The sequence below is a fragment of the Ailuropoda melanoleuca genome, chromosome 13, assembly GCF_002007445.2.
Source record: "Ailuropoda melanoleuca isolate Jingjing chromosome 13, ASM200744v2, whole genome shotgun sequence".
Classification (NCBI taxonomy): Eukaryota; Metazoa; Chordata; class Mammalia; order Carnivora; family Ursidae; genus Ailuropoda; species Ailuropoda melanoleuca.
In genome coordinates this window covers 840050-862136 of record NC_048230.1, presented here as the reverse complement: position 1 = coordinate 862136, position 22087 = coordinate 840050, and the positions used below count along the sequence as shown (strand labels likewise).

At 45.9% G+C, this 22087-nt stretch overlaps 1 protein-coding gene across 6 annotated transcripts in view; it reads left to right on the top strand.

Annotated features, from left to right (window-relative positions):
• The window catches only part of RAP1GAP2 (RAP1 GTPase activating protein 2), a 177507-nt gene that overhangs the window by 98973 nt on the left and 56447 nt on the right, over positions 1 to 22087 (top strand). For all 6 annotated transcript variants that reach the window (XM_034640330.1, XM_034640331.1, XM_034640333.1 and 3 more), the window contains one exon: positions 21055 to 21090. In XM_034640330.1, the coding sequence (XP_034496221.1) occupies positions 21055 to 21090 (36 nt within the window). The remainder of the gene's footprint in view (positions 1 to 21054; positions 21091 to 22087) is intronic.

Sequence of the window (22087 nt, the reverse complement as noted above, 5' to 3'; positions counted from 1 at the left end):
ACCTCAATTGAGCTGTGCCTTCCTCCAGCCCCTGGGGCTATTTCCTGGCTTTTGTTCACCCATGGATGCTGTTGGGCTCTCTGGAGCTCAAGCAGTAGCAGGATGGGGCTGGGCTGGGGAGAGGAGATGGGCCATGTGCCCGGTGGTGGGCTGGGTCAGAGGAGGGAAGGCAGAGACAAGATTGGCTTCTTGGGTAGAGCTCAGCAGGTGGTGTGGTACTTTTCATGCCACCAACTAAAAGGCTGAGGGTCTTTGCATTTTGCCCTCCACTGGACACATTCTACTCAGCACATCCTCTTCTAAAACACCTTGCAAAGTGGGTCAGATCTCTCCATTTTACAGATAGGGAAACTAAGGCTCAGAGGCTGAGTAACCAGCTCACGCAGCTTGTAAACAGTAGAGCCACGAATTAAAACCTTGTCTGCCACCACTTAGTCTGGGGCTGTTTCCACCACACCATACCACCTTTTTTGGAGGGATAAAAAAAAAAATTCATTCCTTTCCTTCTGAGCCGGGGACGTTGCTTTCTGCCCCAAACTGGAATGGGATCGAGGGTAACAATGGATGTTGAACGCAGTGTGTTTATTACTGTTGGAAGGAGACTCTGAGACCCAGGTGAGCCCTGGGCTGAGCTCTGGGACCTGGCACCTCACTCCCCACACTTGCACTCTTGTTGATAGCACAGCACTCTGGCGCCTCTGGACCCTGAGCTGTGGAAGCCATATGTGTTTCTCCAAGCTGTTTGCTTTATTTATTTTTAATTTTTCTTATGGGAGAGCCACAGGGCATGAGGACTGCTCTCTTTTTTAAAGCACATTAAAAAAAAATTTTTTTAAGCCAAAGTAATACAGGTAATGATTCTAAAAAACCCGGCAGGCTGTTCATGAAAGAAAGCAGTTCACTGTGCCCTGCCCTCCACCTATAAGCCCCACCTGGAAAGGAACCACGTCTTCCTCTTTCAGGTGTTTCTTCAAACCTTTGAGTAGGACGGTTCAGGATCTGTGAGGACCATGTGAATGCCTTTAAAGATGCAGCCACCTGCTTGCTTTCTTTTACTTTCTTCTTATTCTCCTTATATGTCGGGCTTTCCAGTTCACAGGTGGGAACATTGAGGCCCCAAGCACACGGGGTCCTGCCTTCCATCCCACATCGCAGGCCAGCAGCATGGAGAGCTCATGCAAGGATGGATGGGCAGGAATGCTTCCTGCACCCTGACTTGCCTATGCCCCCAAGTGGGTCTCCTCTTACATCCTGCTGGCATGGTGCCTTTCCCCTGGGGGGGGGACTCTTTGCCCTTATGACACATGACCCCGAGCCCTGGGCTCCCAGGAAAACAGCAATGGCAAAGGAGGGGGTCAAAGGTCAGGGCTAGTCAATGTGGAATAACAGCTCCGGGCGGACACCCAAATCCTGCAGTTCCTTGTTTGATCTTAAGGAAGTTGTCCAACGTCAGCAGCAGTCCAGCGGCTGGGTGGTAGCACCAACAGCTACAGTGGTGCTCAGGCAGGCAGAGCCCCCTGACTTGCAGGGGAGGGCACTGGTGGAAGATGATGGATTTCTTAAAGAACATTTTGGTGAGTGTCCCCAGGCTGTGGAGGAATGCTAGTCTCCAGGCCCTGCTGCCCCGAGTGGGTGGGTGGGGGAGGAGCCAGAGTCCCTTCTCCTATTGCCTGGCAGGGAGCCCCTGGTGGCTCTTGGCCTACTGTGGGGCAGGGAAGCCACCTGTCACTCAGGGGAAGGAGGAGCAAAGATCAAGGACAGTGGGGGCTGTGTGTGTGTGGAGGGGATTGTGGGAGGCCATGGGACAGAGTTGGGGACCAGAGCCTTCCCTCCCTGGCCCGGAGATCTGAAATGGGGTCCGGGCATGGAACTGGGCAGAACTTGTCTCTGCATAGCTCTGACAAGGCTTCTTGGCACTGTGCCAGAGCCAGAGGGGACGCACACCTAGTCACAGGCTGTTGCAGGTGGGGGTGTCCGGGCGAGGGAGGGAGGAGGGACTCGGCAGCTGGGCTTCCGCCTGGCCGTGGACACTTGGAGCTGGCCAGGCCTGCCCTGGAGGTCCAGCCCTCTCTCCCCTTTGCACTGTGGTGCTCCGAGTGGCCCTGGCAGGGGCTCTGCATCCTGTCCCAGAGCTTCAGTGCTGTGCAGTTAGTGTGTACTTGGGAGTGGTGTGTGTGTGTGTGTGTGTGTGTGTGTGATGTTCCTGGCTAGCCTGGAGAGTCAAGGTCCTTCCTGCCAAGCCAGATTGTTCTTGGTGGCTCTGTGATCCCCTAATTCAGCTGTGCCAGGCCCTTTATACCCTCCCAGGGAAAACGGGAGGCCCTAGATTGACAGATCGAGGTTGGGACTGCTGGGCTCTTCGTCACTCACAGATCCATCCGTCTGCTGCAGGCTGAAGTGGGCTGTGTTCTTTCCTTTCTTCCCCCTCCTTGGCTGTGTTATCCTGCTTTCTCTAGGGTAGCTGAGGGTGATAGTTTAGGGGTGAGTGTGGGCAGTGGTAGGACACTTATTTGGGGGTGGGGGTAAGGAGTCCCCCAAATCTTAGGCTGTGCCGCTCCAGGATAGGGGGTGAGCCTGGTGACCTTATTACTAAACAGAAAGAGCCTGACCCGCCCCCAGGCCTTGGCAGGGGTGTGGAGTGGTATGTTGGAGGGTTTTAAGTTGGGTACCAATGTCATTTGCTTGATCTTTCAGAAAGACTGTGTGGCTGTCATATGGGGAACTGATGAGGGAGGCATTGGTGTGGATGCCAGGAGCCTGGCGAGGAGGCTGCCATGTGGTCCTGATGAGGGACAGTGAGACGTGGTGGAGGCAGGGCAGCTGCTGAGAGGGCCTCAGACTTGGGATTTCAGCAGAGGGCTTCCAGGATTGGGAGTGGGGGAAGGAGGGCTCAGGAATCCAAAGATGGTGATTTTTGGGGTTTTGTCTTGAGTGTCAGGACGGGTGGAGGAAGGTTTTTGAGGAAAAACATTAATGAGAGTTCTCTGGGGCCTTGTGAAGTCTGAGATGCCTATCAGACATGTGTGAGATGTGGAGGTGGCGAACCCAGATGGATCTGGACTTGAATCTGGGTTCTGGAATGTGTTTACTCTGGGCGAGCTGCTTAACCACTCAGCCCCCCCCCCCAGGTACTTGTGGGGGTTATGTCGTCACATTAGTGACGTGCCTCATTCAGTGCCTGGTACATCACGGGTGCCCAACAGAGGATACCTTGGGGCTTCCTAAAACTTTTCTTATGTCATCCCATATTCCAGCTCAGGGACGTTCATGGGCTTGCTACTGTCCAGTGTAGAGTGTGGAACTTAGGTCTTGTGGGCTGATTTGGGTCATAGATGTATTTTGTTTGGTCCACATAGAGATTTCTAATACTTTGAGTTGGCTATCAGTGTATAAAATTTGGGAGAGTTCATAAGCAAATTTGGATTTCTGGCTTATCTTTTTTTTTTTTTAAGATTTTATTTATTTGACAGAGAGAGAGAGAGCACAAGCAGGTGGAGGGGCAGAGGGAGAGGGAGAAACAGACTCCCTACTAAGCAGGGAGTCCGACTTGGGGCTCAATCCCAGGACCCTGGGATCACGACTCGAGCCGAAGGCAGATGCTCAACTGACTGAGCCACCCAGGCGCCCTGGCTTATTTTAAAAAGTTGAAAACAATCTTGTAACACTGAGCCTGCATTTCTGCTTGTAGCTCCCCTCTGGGAAGGGCGTGCGCTCCGCCTTTCGACATTGTTTCACTTTGTGTTGTTGAGGTGAAATTTACAGAACATAAAGTTAATCATTTTAAAGTGAACAATACAGTGCATTTAGTATGTTCACATTATTGTGCAAGCACCACCTTTGCTTAATTCTACGGTGTTTTCATTACCCTCAAATGAAACCCCCTTAAGCAGTTACTCTCCATTTCCCCTCCCTGCAGCCCCTGGAAAAAACTAGTCTGCTTTCTGTCCCTCTGGATTTATCGATTCCGGGGCTCTGGGTATTTCAGAGACATGAACCATACAGTATGTGACCTTTTGTTCCTGGTATCTTTAACTTAGCGTAAATGTTTTTGAGGTTCATTCACATTGTAGCATGTGTCAACGCTTCATTCCTTTTTGTGACCTGGAGATATTCCATTGTATGGAGACACTACAGTTTGTCCGTCGGTCTGTAGGTGGACATTGGGATTGTTTCTGTTTTTTGGCAGGTGTGAACAGTGCTGTGGCTATTCACTGTGCAAGTGAACAACTTTTATGTATAAGTATCTGTTGATTACCTGTTTTCAGTCCTTAGCTAGGGTAGAATTTCTGGGCCATATGGTAACACTATTTAACTATTTTTTAAAAAAATATTTTATTAATTTATTTGAGAGAGAGAGAGAGAGCACAAGCAGGGGGAGCAGCACAGGGAGAGGAAGAAGCAGCCTCCCTGCTGAGCAGAGACCCCCCACGTGGGACTCGATCCCAGAGCCCTGAGATCATGACCTGAGCCAAAGGCAGACGCTTAACTGACTGAGGCACCCAGGTGGCCCTGTGTTTAATTTTTGAGAAATCACCAAATCCTCAAACTATTCCAAAAAATAGAAGAGGAAGGAAGGCTTCCAAATATATTCTCAGAGGCCAGCATTACCCTGATACCAAAACCAGCCAAGACACCACAAGAAAACTATAGGCCGACATCCCGAATGAACATAGATACAGAAATCCTCAACAAAATATTAGCAAACTGCATACAACAATAAATTAAAAAGATCATGTACCACAATCAAGTGGGATTTATTCCAGAGATGCAAGGATAGTTAAATATTTGCAAATCAATGTGATATACCACATCAACAAAAAGAAGGATAAAAACCATAAGATCATTTCAATAAAGGCAGAAAACACATTTGGCAAAATTCAACATCCATTCATGATTAAAACTCTCAAAAGTGGGGTTAGAGGGAACATACCTTAATATGATAAAGAAATATGAAAAATCCACAGCTTACATCATACTCAGTGGTGGAAAACCTAGAGCTTTTCCTCTATGGTCAAGAATAAGGCAAGGATGTCCACTCTTGACACTTTTATTTAACATAGTAATGGAAGTCCTAGCCATAGCAATCAGACAAGAAAAAGAAATAAGAGGCATTCAAACTGGTAAGAAGTTAAACTGCCACTATTTGCAGATGACATGGTATTATACATAGAAAACCCTAAAGACTTGGGATGTCTGGGTGCCTCAGTCAGTTAAGTGTCTGCCTTTGGCTCAGGTCATGATCCCAGGGTCCTGGAATCAAGTTGTGCATGGGACACCTTGCTCAACAGGGAGACTGCTTCTCCCTCTGTCTGCCACTCCCCCTGCTTGTGCTCTCTCCCTCCCTTTCTCTCTGACAAATAAATAACATCTTTAAAAAAATTTCTAAAGACTCCACCAGAAAACTACAAGAAGTAATAAATGAATTCAATAAAGTCACAGGATAAAAAGTTAATACTTAAATTGGTAGCATTTCTGAACTGATTACAAAGTAGCAGAAAGAGAAATTAAGAAAACAATTCCATTTACAGTTGAACTGAAATAATGAAATGCCTAGGAATAAATTTAACCAAGGAAGTGAAAGATGTGTACTCTGAAAACTATAAAACATTGATGAAAGAAATTAAAGGTGACACAAATGGAAAGATGTTCCATGCTCAAGGATTGGAAGAATTAATATTGTTAAAATGTCCATATTACCCAAAGCAATCTACAGATTCAGTGCAATCCCTATCAAAATACCAACAACATTTTCTACAAAACTAGAACGAATAGTCCTAAAACTTGTATGGAACCACAAAAGACCCTTAATAGCCAAAGCAATCCTGGAAAAGAAGAACAAAGCTGGAAGCATCACAATTCCAGATTTCAAGATATACTACAAAGCTGTGGTAATCAAAACAATATGGTATTGGCATAAAAACAGACACATAGATCAATGTAACAGAATAGAGAACCCCAAAATAAACCCACTTATATGGTCAATTAATCTATGACAAAGAAGGCAAGAATGTACAATAGGGAAAAGGTAGTCTCTTCAATAAATGGTTCTGGGAAAACTGGACAGCTGCATGTAGAAGAATGAAACTGGATCACTTCCTTACACCATACACATAAATAAACTCAAAATGGTTGAGACCTAAATATGAGACCTGAAACCATAAAAATCCTGGAAGAGAACAGAGGCAGTAATTTCTCTGACGTCAGCTGTAGCAACATTTTTCTTAGACATGTCTCCTAAGACAAGGGAACAAAAGCAAAAATGAACTATTGGGAGTATATCAAAATAAAAGAAACCTTTTGCACAGCAAAGGAAATCATCGACAAAACAGAAAGACAATTTACTGAATGGGAGAAGATATTTGCAAATGATACATCTGATAAGGGACTAATATCCAAAAGAACTTGTATAACTCGACACCAAAACAAACAAACAAAACCAAAAAACCGCCAACTCATAACCAACAATCTGATTAAAGAATGGGCAGAGGACATGAACAGACATTTCTCCAAAGAAGACATACAGACAGCCGACGGACACATGAAAAGATGCTCAACATCACTGATCATCAGGGAAACGCAAATTAAAACCATAATGAATTATCACTTCGCACCTATCAGAATGGCTAAAATAAAAAACACGAGAACTAGCAAGTGTTAGCAAGGATGTGGGGAAAAAGGAATCCTTGTATACTGTTGGTGTGAATGTAAATTGGTGCAGTCATTGTGGAAAACTATGGAAATTCCTCAAAAAATTAAAAATAGTATTACCATATGATCCAGTAATTCCACTACTGGGTATTTACCCAAAGAATACGAAAACACTAATTTGAAAAGCTATATGGACCCCTATGTTAATTGCAGCCTTATTTACAATAGCCAAGATATGGAAGCAGCATGTCTATTAATAGACAAATAGATAAGGAAGATGTAATATATGCAGTGGAATATTATGTAGCCATAAAAGGATGCTGTTGTGCCATTTGAGGCAACATGGATGGACTTAGAGGGTATTATACTAAGTGAAATAAGACAGAGAAAGACAAATACCATATGCTTTCATTCATAAGTGGACTCTTAAAAAAACCCAAATGAGGGATGCCTGGGTGGCTTAGTTGGTTAAGTGCCTGGTTTAGGCTCAGGTCATGATCCCAGGGCCCTGGGATTGAGCCCTGGGATTGAGCTCAGCGGGGAGGAGCCTGCTTCTCCTTATCTCCCCTGTTGGCGTGCTTGTACTCACGTGCACGCGCGCTCTCTCTCCCTTAAATAAAATCTTAAAAAAAAAAACCCAAATGAATAAACAAAAGAGCAGAATCAGACTTATGAATACATAGAGCAAACTGATGGTTGCTATCAGTTTGGGAAGAGGGTTGGAGGATTGGGCAAATGGGTGGAGGGGAGTAGGAGATAACAGGCTTCCAGTAATGTATTGAGTACCTCATGGGAATAAAAGGCACAGCATAAGGAATAGAGTCAATGACTTGTAATAATGATATACCAGGACAGATGGTAGCTACACGTGGTGAATGTAGCAAAATGTATAAACTAGTCAAATCGCAGTTGTACACCTGAAACTCATGTAACATTGGTGTGTCAACTATACTCAATTTAAAAAAAGAAAAAAGAATGTTTTGGCTGAATGTTTTCCCTTGAGTTTCCAGATCAACTTTAGGATCAGCTTTTCAATTTCTACAGAGAATCCAGCTGGAATTCTAATATGGATTGCATTCTAGATTGCTTTGGGTAGTTTTGCCATCTTAAGAATACTACATTTGCCAACCCATGAGCAAGGGATGTCATACTATTATTTAGGTCGTCTTTAGTTTTTTTCATCACTGTTTTGTAGTTTTCGGTGTACAAGTGTTTTACCTCCTTGGTTAAATTATACTAGATTTTTTAAAAATGCTATTGCCAAGTGGAATGGTTTTCTTAATTTTCTTTTTAGATTGTTCATTGTTCATATATAGAAACAACTGATTTTTGTTGGTTGATCTTGTCTGCAGTTTTACTGATGTCCTTTATTAGCTTCAGTAGTGTTATGTGTGTGTGTGTGTATTCTTTAGGTTTTCCTTTTTCTTTCCTTTTTAAACAATATTTTATTTATTTATTAGAGAGAGATTTAGAGGGAGTGCATAAGCAGGGAGGCTCAGAGGGGGAGAGAGAAGGAGAGAGAGAATCCCAAGCTGACCCCACACTCAGCACAGAGCCCAGTGTGGAGCTCGGTCTCACAACCCTGAGATCATGACCTGAGCTGAAATCAAGAGTTGGTACTTAACCGACTGAACCACCCAGGCACCCGTGGGTTTTTCTATATTGGGTCATGTCATCTGCAAATAGAGATGGTTTTATTTCTTCTTTTCCAATTTGGATGCCTTTTATTTCTTTCTCTTGCCTAATTGCTTTGGCTAGAATTTCCCACACATTGAATGAGTAGTAATGGTGAGAGTGGGCGTTCTTGTTTGGTTACTGATCTCATGGATACGCATTCAGTGTCATTGAGAATGATTTGGCTTGAAAAAAAAGGCCTTTATCATATTGAGGAAGTTCCTTTCTATTTTTATTTTTCTGAGTGTTTTTTTTTTTATTTTTTTTTATTTTTTTTAAAGATTTTATTTATTTATTCAACAGAGATAGAGACAGCCAGTGAGAGAGGGAACACACAGGGGGAGTGGGAGAGGAAGAAGCAGGCTCATAGCAGAAGAGCCTGATGTGGGGCTCGATCCCAGAACGCCGGGATCACGCCCTGAGCCGAAGGCAGACGCTTAACCGCTGTGCCACCCAGGCGCCCCTCTGAGTGTTTTTATTATTGGATTCTGTCAAGTGCTTTTTCTGAATTAGTTAAGATGATCATGTGGGTTTTTTTCCCCTTCATTCTATTAATATGATGTATTACATTGATTTTCTAATGTTGAGCCAACTTTGCATCCCTGGGATAAATCCTACCTGGTCATGGCTTATGGCATGCTGTTCAATTTGGTTTGCTAGTATTTTGTTGAGGATTTTTGCATCTATATCCATCAGGGATATTGGTCTGTAGTTCCCTTCCTTTGTAGTTTCTTTGTATGGTTTTGATAATGCTGGCCTTGTAGAGTGAGTTGGGAAGTGTTCCCTCCTCTTCTATATTCTGGAAGAGTTTATGAAGGATTGGTGGTAGTTCTTACTGAAGTGCTTGGCAGAATTTACCATGATGACTTCTGATCCTGGACTTTTCTTTGTTGGGAGGTTTTTGATTATTGAATCAATTTCTTTACTTATTGCTTCACTCTTATGTTACTTGCCTGGTATCTGTAGTCATTTGCATTTTCGAATCCTGTCATAGAGATTTAAATGGAATTCTGCCTTATGTTAAGATGTCCTCTATATACCCAGCCATCTTCCCATTATTCCTGATGCTGTTCTATCTCTGCTCTGTCCAGGTGGTCCCTTTCACACACCCACCTGCATTAAATACAATTAATTCCACAGTTTAGTGGAATGCTCAGGGTGGTCCCTGGACCAGGAGTATCAGTATCACCTGGGAACTTGTTCGAAATGGAGATTCTCTGGCTGAGAATTAGAAACTTGGGGCGGGGGGTGGCTAGAGACCCGTTTTCGACAAGCCGTCCTGGTAGTTCTGCTGGATCATCATTGCCATAGCAAACAAGGAGCCCCGTAGGCTCCCGGCCCGAGCCGACATGTTGAAGCAGGGCCTCCAGGCTGTCTAGCAGCAGAGGGGCTGTGCTGTGTGAGTCGGTGGGACTGGTGACCAAAGAAGGGAAAGAGGAGCAAGAAGGAAGATGGGAGAGGAGGGGAAGGAGGCTTGCTTGGAACAGTCCGCGTATCTGGATGCAGCTTATTGGAGGCACCCGCTGGGGATAGGGTTGTCTGTCCAGGGTGAGGGGTGCAGTCCATGGCCAAAGGCAATGCTTCCTAGCAGGACTGTTGGCCTGTGCAGCCCAGACTCCCAGGCCTGAGACTCGGCCTCCTGTGACTGCTTCTCCCTCAGCTTGCTTGGCAGACAGATCAGTCAGTCATTCAGCAGATGTGACTTGAGCATCTGCTAGGTGCCGGACAGTTCGAGGCCCATAACACAGCAATGAGCAAAAGAAAGAGCCTGCCCGTGAGGAGCTTTTGTTCAAGTTAACTACTCTGCCTTCTTGTGGGGGACAGCCCCAGCATTTTCTGCAGGCCTCGGCAGTGAGGCTGGTGGCCAGCTGGCCCCTCCGTCCTGCCCGCGCCGTGGATGGGGCCCTCCGAGCCAGCGGCGGAGTCAGCACAGTGCGCTTACGCTGTGCTTAGGCAGCCGTGGGACACCTCGGTCTGGCTCCCGGTGCGGTGTATGCTCTGGGTACCTAGCTCTCCCAACTTCCAAAAGTCTCTGCACGCAACTCTCCAGAAACCCTTTTCTTTTGCAGTGCCTTCCTTGCCTCTGGGGACAAGAAGCTTGCTCTGTTTTCCTCCTTGCCCAGCGCCGCCCAGCCCACATCTTCATCCCACTTTCCTGGGGTCTGTGCATGGTGGAAAATACCTTATCCTCCATCCTTGTCTTGTTTTAATGTTTCTTGTTGCTGTCGACACGCTTTTGCTGCCTTGTGTTCTAGATTCAGATAGGCAGGGGTAAGGAGACAGTTGCTACCATGCAGGAGCGTGTTCTGTGTTGGGTGCCATGCCAAGTTCTGCAAACTGGCTCATGTTACCCCCCCCTCCCCAGCCCCACTGAAAGGCGCAGATGCTCAGACAACACCGTCCTGTGCTGGGGAGCAGTGGGGGTGTGGTATCTCCTGGGCGGGGTGGGGGGTGGAATAGAAGGCTGTTCACATGTAAACACACCCCATCTCCAGGAGGGGAGGAGAAGAGCTTCTGAGCTAGGGCAGCTTGCCCAGCAGAGACCTGATGGGCAGCAGGTGGGTGGCAGTGGGTGTCCCTCTCTAAATAGGGTCAGGGAAGAGGAGGAGGGAAGGGGACATGCCCGTGGGGGTCTCCCAAGCTGAAGTGGAACAAGAAGGAGAAAACAGGTGGCCACTTGTCCGCAGGGAATGGCCACATCCCTGTGCAGAGCTGTCGAGGACCAGAGGGAGGTAGGACACAGGGTGGTGAGATGGGAGGCAGGGGCCCTCCTCCCTTCACACGCCGTGTCCCTTCCTGGCTGCCGCTTCATCGCCGGGGCAGGGGGCTGGCCCTGGAATGAGCAAGTAGGGGCAGCGGGAGGATTTCTTGAGACTGGCCCTGCAGGTCCCATTCCCTTCTGTTCCTGCTGCCTGGACCTCCGCCTGTGTTCTACCCCCAAGGACTCTCTCTGTCCCTCTGAAGGAAGACCAGAGGGTTTCTATATCGGGAGGTGGAGAGGATGGCGTTGAACCCACACAAACCCCTGGGGCCCAGCCTTGATTTCCGCGGCTGGGCGCTGGCTCTCGGTGCTTATCTCACGGCCTACTTGACTGGCTGCTGAAGTGGAGCCCAAGGGGGACACCGGCTGTGGCTCAGATTCGGGTGGAAACGGTTGTTGCTTATAATACATTGTGCAGCTGAGTGGACACTGCTATTGATGAGGAGGCTGGATTACATTTCTCTGTGAAAATCCAATGCCTGGCTTCCTGACAGAGGGGGATTCCCTTCCTGAGGATGCCACGGATAGGGCTTCATTCTGGCTTGAAGAGCCTGTGGGACAGTGCTGGTGAGTCAGTGAGCATTTATTGAGTGCGTGCTGTGTGCCCTTGACTGTGTGACGCAATCTTGGGGGGTGTGGACAAGGGTAGGTCTGAGTGGCCGGAGCTGCCGTTCCAGGCTGGCCTGAGTCACCCTGCTTCTGGGTGGAAAAAGAGACTTGCTCTTAGCCAAGGCTGGAACTGCCCCATTGGAAAGTTCAGTGAGTCACTGAGGAGTGGGGCCAGCGCAGCTGAGGCCAACTGCCACTCTTCTGTGCTCCTGGGCGCTGTCCACCCAGGAGTCATCCACTCAGTGCATTCCTCAGGCCTGAGGCCAGGTCTCAGCCCTTTAAGCTCTCCACCTGTGCCAGCCCCAGCATCTTCACTTAGGAAACACCAACCCGTTTTTTTTTTTTTTTTTAAGATTTTATTTATTTATTTGACACAGAGAGAGAGACAGCCAGCGAGAGACGGAACACAAGCAGGGGGAGTGGGAGAGGAAGAAGCATGCTCCCAGCGGAGGAGCCTGATGTGGGGCTCGATCCCAGGTGTCTGGGATCACTCCCTGAGCCAAAGGCAGACGCTTAACAACTGAGCCACCCAGGCGCCCCAACACCAACCTGTTTTTAACAGTAATCTAAACACACTGCCTCTGGGAAGACAGTGTCAAGAAAAAGGCAAGAAAAGTTGTTTTCTACATCAGGAACTATCCTGAAACTTCCAGACCATCTCCTAACAGGACAAAGCTCACTTGCAGAATGAGCTTTCTAGTAGTAAATAGCAACGACCACTGCGTGCTTGCTGTGGACCAGGTCCTGGCCAGCTACTCTCTTGGGTCCATGTTCTCACTTCCTCCTCATGTGAGCCCTGAAAGGCAGGGCTGATTCTGCTTTCAGGTTGAGGGAATGAAGAGAACTTGCGTAGCATGTCTCATGGCTTTGACCCCTGGCTTCTCTGGCCTCCTGCATCCTTCTACTGGCCACAGACATCTGTAGCTCTCTGTGGCCGTGGCCTTACAGGTGAAGCTGGATTCCTGGCATGAGAGTCTCTCAGGCTGATCTTCAGGTTGTTGACCCAGAGGCCTGTCTGCCAGGTTGATCCACTCACTCACTGTTCCTTGAGCACACATCATGCTTCTCCATCTTTCCAGCTTTGTCCACACAGTAACCATTGCCTGTAATGGCCTCTTCCCCCCTCTACCAAAGTGACTTTTGTTTATCCTTTAAAGCCTAGTGGGATCCCACTTGTTAGAAGCCTTCCTTGGTGTGGTGGTGTTAAATTGTGTCCACACATTTTTTGATACTTCCTCAAGAGGTGGAACCTGATTCCTCTCCCCTTGTGTGTGGGCTGTTTGTGGATACTCGCTCCTAATGAAGGGACAAAGGGGAAATGATGATGTGCAGTTTCACAGACTAAGTCATGAAAGGTACTATAGCTTTGTCTCTGGATCACTCACTCTGGGACATTTGAGCCACCTGTGGAGAGGCCCCTGTGCTGAGGAATGGGGGCTTGTGAGTGTGCCATGTTGGAAGCAGATGCCCCAGCCCCAGTCAAGCCTCTGCTCCTCTCCCGACAGCAACCACCTGAGGAGCTCTGAACTAGAACCATACAACTAAGCCACTTCTGAGTTCCTGAACCAAAGGAGTTTTGAGTCACTAAGTTCTGGAGTTATTTGTTATACAGCAATAGAGAACTAATATGCTTGACCTTCTAGCCAGAAGTGCTTCATGCCTCCTCTGAACCACTGTGGCACTGGTCATCTGTAACATAGCTCTGGGCAGCCTTGTCTCTTAATTAAGATCAAGGACCCTGGAAATTGGGGCCTTGCCTCATACTTCCAGTGTCTAGTCTATGCCTTGCAGGTGCTTAATCATTTGGGGTTAATGGATTAAGTTGTACAAGGGCATTGTCTAAGAACACACAGATTTTTTTTTCACACAGATTTTTTGATTGCCAGTTTGCATGGATAACAGAGAGTAAGCTAGATATGGGAGTGATTCAGGAGGGCCTCACACTGTAATCCGCAGAGCCAAGGTTAGACCCAGAAATGAATTGGCCTGAACCTAGGGGCTTTCTTTGGGCAACAAAGTTAGCATACTTGTGTCCCTGGACACCCTGTGATGAAATGAAGGAAGGGCCTGGAGCAGGGGTTAAGAGAAGCAAAGAAAGGAATGCCAGACTTTACACTTATGTGTTGGAAGTCCTTTTTTTTTTTTTAAGATTTTATTTATTTATTTGATAGAGAGTGGGGGAGAGCATAGAGGGGGAGTGAGAGGGAGAAGCAGACTCTCCAGGGGATAGAGAGCCCAACGTGGGGCTCGATCCCAGGATCCTGAGATCATGACCTGAGCTGAAGGCAGATGCTTAACTGACTGAGCCACCCAAGTGCCCCTATGTGTTGAAGTCTTAAAAACTATTACTGGGTAACCAGCTACTCCAAAAATAATTTATAGTTGTTATAGAAAAATGTAAAAAATACTGAAAAGCAAAAAGGAAAAAGAATTATTCTTAACCTGTAACTTATTTTGGCATTTATCCTTCAAGTTATTTGTTTTTTTTCTGGATGAGTGATGTGTGTATTCACCTGCAGACCTATATATCTGTGTCTATACCTATGTGTATGTATTCTGTATCTGTATTTCAATATCTATATATATCACGTAGGAGATACACACACACACACGATTTTTATATTTAATTGAAAAAAAAAATGGGATCACCTAAACTCCATTTTTTCTTACAGTGCATTGTGAATCTTTGTTTTGCATAATTAGCATAGATCTCCTCTCATAGTATTTTATTATAGGGGCATAATCTCATGCATTATTTACTCTTTCCCTCACTGGCGGGTACTTTGGCTGTTTCTACTTTTTTTTCCTTAAAGATTTTATTTATTTGAGAGGGGGAGAGAGAGAAAGAGAACGAGAACATGTGTGCCCAGGAGCTAGGGGGAGGGGCAGAAAGGAGAGGGAGAAGCAGACTCCTTGCTGAGCAGGGAGCCCTGAGATCATGACCTGAGTGGAAAGGCGGATGTCTAACCAACTGAGCCCCCCAGGTGCCCCTGGCTGTTTCTACTTTTTTGCCTGTAAACAATGTTGCAACAAATATCATTGTATAGTTGCCCAAATATTGTGTTAGGGTAAATTTCCTAGAGTGGGTTTATTNGGGAAGTGGCAGGCAGAGGGAGAAGCAGGCTCCCTGCTGAGCAAGGAGCCCGATGTGGGTCTTGATCCCAGGATCCCGAGATCATGACCTGAGCCAATGGCAGACGCTTAATAGACTGAGCCACCCAGGTGTCTCATATGTGAACATTTTTATTTATTTATTTTTTATTTTATTTATTTATTTTTAAAGATTTTATTTATTTATTTGACAGAGATAGAGACAGCCAGCGAGAGAGGGAACACGAGCAGGGGGATTGGGAGAGGAAGAAACAGGCTCACAGTGGAAGAGCCTGATGTGGGGCTCGATCCCACAACGCCAAGATCACTCCCTGAGCTGAAGGCAGACGCTTAACCGCTGTGCCGCCCAGGCGCCCCTCATATGTGAACATTTTTAAAGCTGTGTACAGAGAGCATCAAATTGCCCTTCAGAAAGGTTGTACCAGGTACACACTTACCTACAGTCCCTGTATCCTTAATGCCATATCCTTGCCAATCTGACAGATGAAAGATGTTATCTTGTTATCTTAATTTTTTTAAAAACTAAGGAGGTTGGGCATGTGCCGTGTCTTTTCTATTCATTTTATTTTTCTCCGTTAGCAAATTGTTCACATCTTTTGCACATTTTACTGTTTCCCTTACAAAATGTATTTATTTGAAATTTAATTATACAAGTCACGTAGGTCTGCGTGCTTGTGAAGTAGGCCATATGTAAAGCAAAAACCCCCTTTACTACTCCCACTCCCCCTTCTCAATATCATTGCTTTTTGACAGTGAGGCATATTCTTCCATATTATTTTCTAGGTATTTATATACATAAGGGCAACCTTTGGTTTTGTTTTTATAAAAATGAGATCATATTCTGGGTGCTCTCCGATTGCTTCCCCCCCTCGCCCCACTTACTGTATCTTGGAGAGTGTCTCATGTAAGCAGTAACTCTATTGCTTTCTTTTGAATGGCTGCATAGTTGGTTTGAAACAGCTTTATAGGGGTGCCTGGGTGGCTCAGTCATTAAGTGTCTGCCTTTGGCTCAGGTCATGATCTCGGGGTCCTGGGATTGAGCCCTGCGTCGGGCTCCCTGCTCAGCAGGAAGCCTTCTTCTCCCTCTCCCACTCCCCCTGCTGTGTTCCCTCTCTCCCTGTCTCTCTCTTTGTCAGATAAATAAATAAAATCTTAAAAAGAAACGGTTGTATAGAGATATAATTTATGTACCAAGATCACCAATTTAAAGTGTATAAATCAGTGTTTTTTGCATATTTACAGAATTGTGCAACCATCACAATTGAATTTGGAACATTTTCACCACCTCAAAAGGAAGCCCTCCTACACCTGAAACTTACATAACATTGTATGTTAACTATACTTGTATTAAAATGAAAACAAAACTAAGCAAACCCAAGAAACCCTGTACCCTTTAGCCATCATCCTCCAAATCTCCCATTTCCTTTAGCCTTAGGCAACCACAGATGTACTATTCGTCTCTCTACATTTGCCTTTTCTGGACATTTCATATAATGGAATCGTAATAGATGGCCTTTTGTGTTCTGGCTTCTTGCACTTAGCACAATGTTTCAAGGTTTATCCATGTTGCATGTAGCATGAATAAATACATTATTCTTTTTTATGGCTGAGTACTGTTCCACTGTGAGGCTCTGCCGTAATTTGTTTGTTCATGAGCTGATGGGTGTTTAGGTTGTCTCTACTTTTTGGATGTTACGAATATTGCTGCTGTGAATGTTGGTGTGTGAGTTTTTTTTTTTTTTTTTGTGGACATGTGTTTTCATTTCTCTTGGCTTGCATACCTCGGAGTGGAATTGCTGGGTCAAATGGTAGCTCTATGGTGAACCTTTTGAGGAATTGCCAGACGTTTCCACAGTGGGTGCACCATTTTGCATTCTCACTAATGGTGTGTGAGGGCTCTAATTTCTCCACTTTTCGCCAGCACTTGCTCTTACTTCTGTTTGGTTATAGCCACTCTCGTGGGTGGAAAGTGTTCCTCGGTGTGGTTTTGATTGACATTTCCCAATGACGAATGATGTTGAGCAACTTTGCATGTGTTTATTGTTCATTTGTGTACCTTCTTTGGAAAAATGCCTATTCAAATTCTTTGCTCATTTTTAAGTTATCTTTTTCTTGGGGCACGTGGGTGGCTCAGTTGGTAAGCCTCCAATTCTTGGTTTTGGCTCAGGTGTTGGTCTTGGGGTCCTGGGATCCAGCCCCGTGTGGGCTCCCTTACTCAGCACGGAGTCTGCTTCCCCTTTCTCTCTCCCTCTGCCCCAAGCCCCACTTGTGCATGCAGTCTCTCTCTAAAATAAAAACTCTTTAAAAAATTATCTTTTTATTATTGAGTTGCAAGAATTCTTTATTCTAGATACAAGTGCCTTATCAGATATATGATTTGCAAATATTTCTCCTATTCTGTGAGATTGTCTTTTTGCTACTTGATTGTATCCATCAAAGCACAAAAGTTTTTAATTTTGGTGAAGTCTAATTTATTGGGTTTTGTTGTTGTTGTTGCTTATGCTCTGGGTGTCCTAAGGACAAATAGAAATACAAATTGCCAAATACAATGTCACAAAGACTTACTCCTATGTTTTCTTCTAAGAGTTTTGTAATTTTAGATCTTACAGTTAGGTTGTTGATTCATTTTCAATTAATTTCTGTATATTGTGTGTCATAAGGGTCCAACCTCAATCTTTTGTACATGGCTATCCAGTTTTCCCAGGACAATTTGTTGAAAGGACCCCACTGAATTTCTATTTCGTTGATCTATGTAGGTCTATCCTTGTGTCAGTGGCACATTATCTTGATTGTTTTTGCTTTGCAGTAAGTTTTGAAATTGGGAAGCGTGAGTCCTCCAACTTTGTTCTTTTGGCTATTCTGGGCCCCTTGAGTTTCAATGTCAATTTTAGCATCACTTTTTAATTTCTACAAAGGATTCAGCTAGGATTTTGATAGCGATTGCATTGAATCTGTAGATCAGTTTGGAGGGTGTAGATATCTCAGTCATTCTGACCTTCTAGTTGTGATCATGGGATTTATTCCATTCATTTAGAGCTCTTAAAATTTAATCAGGGTTGCCTGGGTGGCACAGTCGTTAAGCGTCTGCCTTTGGCTCAGGGTGTGATCCCGGGGTTCCCGGATCGAGCCCCACATCAGGCTCCTCTGCTACGAGCCTGCTTCTTCCTCTCCCACTCCCCCTGCTTGTGTTCCCTCTCTCACTGGCTGTCTCTCTCTGTGTCAAATAAATAAATAAAATCTTAAATAAAGTAAAATAAAATTTCTTTAATCAATGTTCTGTGCTTTCCAGAGTATAAGTTTTTCATTTCTTTTTTAAAGTTACCTCTAAGTATTTTCATTTTCTTTGATGTTATTGCAGTTGGAATTGTTTTCTTAATTTTATTTTAATTGTCCATAATGTATAGAAATACAGTTTATTTTTGTATATTGATCTTGTGTCTTGCATCCCTACAGAAATCATTTATTATATTAGTTTTAATAGTTTTTTTAGCGAATTCCTCAGTATTTTCTTTTTCAAAAAAGTATTTTATTGGGGCACCTGGGTGGCACAGCGGTTAAGCGTCTGCCTTCGGCTCAGGGCGTGATCCCGGCGTTATGGGATCAAGCCCCACATCAGGCTCCTCTGCCATGAGCCTGCTTCTTCCTCTCCCACTCCCCCTGCTTGTGTTCCCCCTCTCGCTGGCTGTCTCTATCTCTGTCAAATAAATAAATAAAATCTTTAAAAAAAAAGTATTTTATTTATTTGAGCATGTGAGTGGGGGGAGGGGCAGAGGTGGAGGCAGGGAGAGAGTCTCAAGCAGACTCTGTGCTGAGTGTGGAGCCTCACCCAGGGCTTGCTCTCCCAACCCTGAGATCACGACCTGAGTGGACATGAAGAGTCACACTTAACTGACTGAGCCACCCGGGCACCCCCTTAGTATTTTCTGGGTACAAGATCATGTCATCTGTGAATGAGATCATTTCACTTCTTTCTTTTCAGTTGGGATGCCTTTTATATAGTTTTTTTTTTTTTTTCTTGTGCTTAACTGTTTTGGCTGGGACATCCAGCACAGTGTTAAATAGAAATGATGACAGTGGTTAGTTTTATTCCTTACTTTATGGATAAAGTATCTAGTTTTCCATTATTAAGAATATTATTACCTGTGGTTTTTTGGTAGCTGCCCTTTATCATGTTGAGGAACTTCCCTTCTATCTAGTTTGTTGTTTTCTAATTTTCAATCAAAAAAGGGTTTGGAATTTTGTCAAATGCTTTCTTTTTGTCTGTTGAATTGATAATATGTTTTTTGTTTTTATTCTAGTCCTCTGGGTATTACAGGCATTGATTTTTGGATAAACCAACTTTACTGTAATAAATCTCACCAGGTCACAATGTATAAGTCTTTGTATACGTTGTTGGATTCTGTTTGCTGGTGTTTTTGAGAATTTTTGTGTCTATATTTGTAAGCAATATTGGTCTGTCGTTTTCTTGTGATGTCTTTGGTTTTGTTGTTGGGGTAATACTAGCCTCCTAGAATAAGTTGGGAAGTGTTCTATTGTAAGAGTTTCTGAGGAATTAGTATTAATTCTTCAATGGCCGAATTCACAGCCGAAGCCATCCGGACCTGAGCTTTTCCTTGTGTACCTTCTTGATTACTAATTCAGTTTATTTATTATAGATCTTTTTAGATTTTCCATTTCTTAGAGTCAGTTTGGTAGTTTGTGTATTGCTAGCAATTGTCCATTTCATCCAAGCTATTTAATTTATTGGCACTCAGTTCATACTCTTCGAACATAGCTCATTGTAACCAAACAGTGCTGCAGGGAACACCCATCCTTGTGCTCACACAGAAGTGTGTTTATAGCACAGATCCCTCGAAGAGGAATTGCTGGGTCAGACGTCTATGCGTGTAATTGTTGATTGTTTCTGCCCTTTTGTCGTTTTCCTGCTCATCTTTCTAGCCTTATTGATTGGTATAAATTCTTTCTGTCTAGGAATCTTGGTCTCCTGGAGACTGGAGGTGGTAAGGGTGCATAGGGCCAGTGGGAAGGATAGGTTCAGGAGCTGTGTGTTTCGTGGCTGCCTCTGGTCAAGGGTGCTTGGTGTGGGTGCCTGAAGCGCATTCCCCACGTTGTACGTTCACACGGGGTTTCCACACCCTGGGACCTGAACTGCAGGAGGTCAAGACTGTTGCCTTCGACGGGCCAGCTGTGGCCTCTGGGTGGGGTGGGGGCTCATTTTAAGCCAGGTGACTCCACAAAGGTCCTTCCCGCAGTGGTTCTCTCTGGGAATTCTGCGGGCAGGGGTCTCCAGGTAGTTCTGGTCGATTGCTGCCTGCAGAGGAAGGGGGGGCGCTCTTCCTCCTCACGAGGAAGTGACAAGGACCTCCTTGTTTTTCAGCATCACTGCTTTCTTTCCTGTCCATCTGAGGACTGTGTTCTGGGTGCTCATTAACTCACGGCTTGCCAGGGCCCAGATGTGGGCAGTGATGTTACAACAAGAAAGTATAGCTATTTTTATGGAAGGGGAAGTGGGGAAACTGCTGAGAGATCTCTGCGTCTGTTTTGTTACTTCAAGCCCCTCACCCCTCCGTTCCACTTCCTTTTCCTGGGTTTTGCCTTTACCTGGAATTTCAAGGGGGGCACCAAAGCAGGTTAAACGTTTGGTCTTACATAGTTTGAGATTTTTAGAATAATCTGTCCAGGTCTCTGGAGGCTCCAGTTCTGTGGTTTCCAGGCTTTGCTCACAAGCGCTAGGGTCCCAAAGAGCTGCTTTGGGGGGCAGGGACATGAGGAGCTCAAGTCCCCAGAGGGGCTCCGCTTTCACTGGTTTTATATGTTGGAGTTCTAAGTGAGATGGGAGACAGGAGGGCTGTGTCACCACAGAAGTTGAAAAACCACTTGTGTTGGGCACCTTGGGCCCAGCATTGGGCTGAAAACAACCCAAACAGGGCTCCTGCTGGAGGCCGAATCCCGGGCCTGACAGGTTTTAGGGAACTTGGCTTTTCCCTGTGACCCCACAGGCTCCTCTCTTGACAGAGACTGAGTACCTGCTCTCCCCAGGGCCATTTGCCAGCCTGGGTGTGTGTCATTTTTTCTTTTGTTGTAGGGGGTGTTCTGGCCCTCCAGCCCTGCAAAAGCAAAATCGAATTACCTTCTCTCTTGATCCAAATGACACTTGTCTCCGGGGAAGCCCCGGGATGGGCTTGCAGACAGTTGGTGAGAGGCTTTCTCGGCGGACCTCCTGGCTGACGTATCCTCTTTGTGTTTTTCAGTCGGCGGAGTTCTTCGAGATGCTGGAGAAAATGCAGGTGAGCATCCCCAAAGTGGGGAAGCCGAGCCCTGGGTGGGGGGCCTGCTGCAGTGACCGTGGGGGCAACAACACCAGGCAGAACTTGGGAGCCTTGGAGGGAGGGGCAGAGAAGCAAGAACTCCCAGCCTGGTGGCCGGGACCACCTCAGGCCATTTTGTGTTGAGTGGCCCGACATTCTGGGAAGGCTCCTGCCTGAGGAAGGGGAGAAGATAGAAAGCAGAAACCCTCCAGCAGAGCAGATGCGGATACCATAACCCCACAGATGTGGGGAGGGCTTGAAAGGGTCCATTGTTCCTGGAATGGGTGGGAAAGAAAGTCTGAAAAAGGAAGCTGTTTCCTAGGGGAGGTCATCTTGTGTCTGGGAGGCAGAGCTGAGGGGGAGAGACCCACGGGAGGCCAAACCCTGCACCTAACACTCACCAGCACGAGTTTCTTCCGTTTTCTGAGCCTCTGGCTCCTGCTTCTGTCTATTCACAGCACTGTTTCACCTCCCTCCACACCAAATGTGTGGTTGTTCTTCCCCCACCAAGCAATTCCGTGACCCCCGCTGGGTGTCCTACAGTCAACTCCATTTTGACACTGTCTACCCAGAGAGCGCGTCAGATCCCACAGAGCAAGGGCTCTGCCCCACAAGACCGCCTCCTCCCCACGTCCATGCCAGTCACAAGTCTGTTGTCACCTGTGTTTCTGAGCAGCAGGGTATAGATTTGAGGTTCCTGTGACCCCCTGCTCAGGTTCAGTTAATTTGCTAGAGTGGCTCATAGCACTCAGAACACTTTACTTACCAGAGTATCAATTTATTATAAAGGGATATAATTCGGGAACAGACAGATGGAAGAGTTGCAGGGGGCCAGGTGTGTGGGGAGGTGGGGAAGGGCTTCCACGGCCTCTGGATGCATCACTGTCCCCGCACTGCCATGTACTCAGCAACTGGAAGCTCTCTGAGCTCATCGTTTGGTTTTTAATGGAGGCTTCAGTACTTAAGCATGATTGAT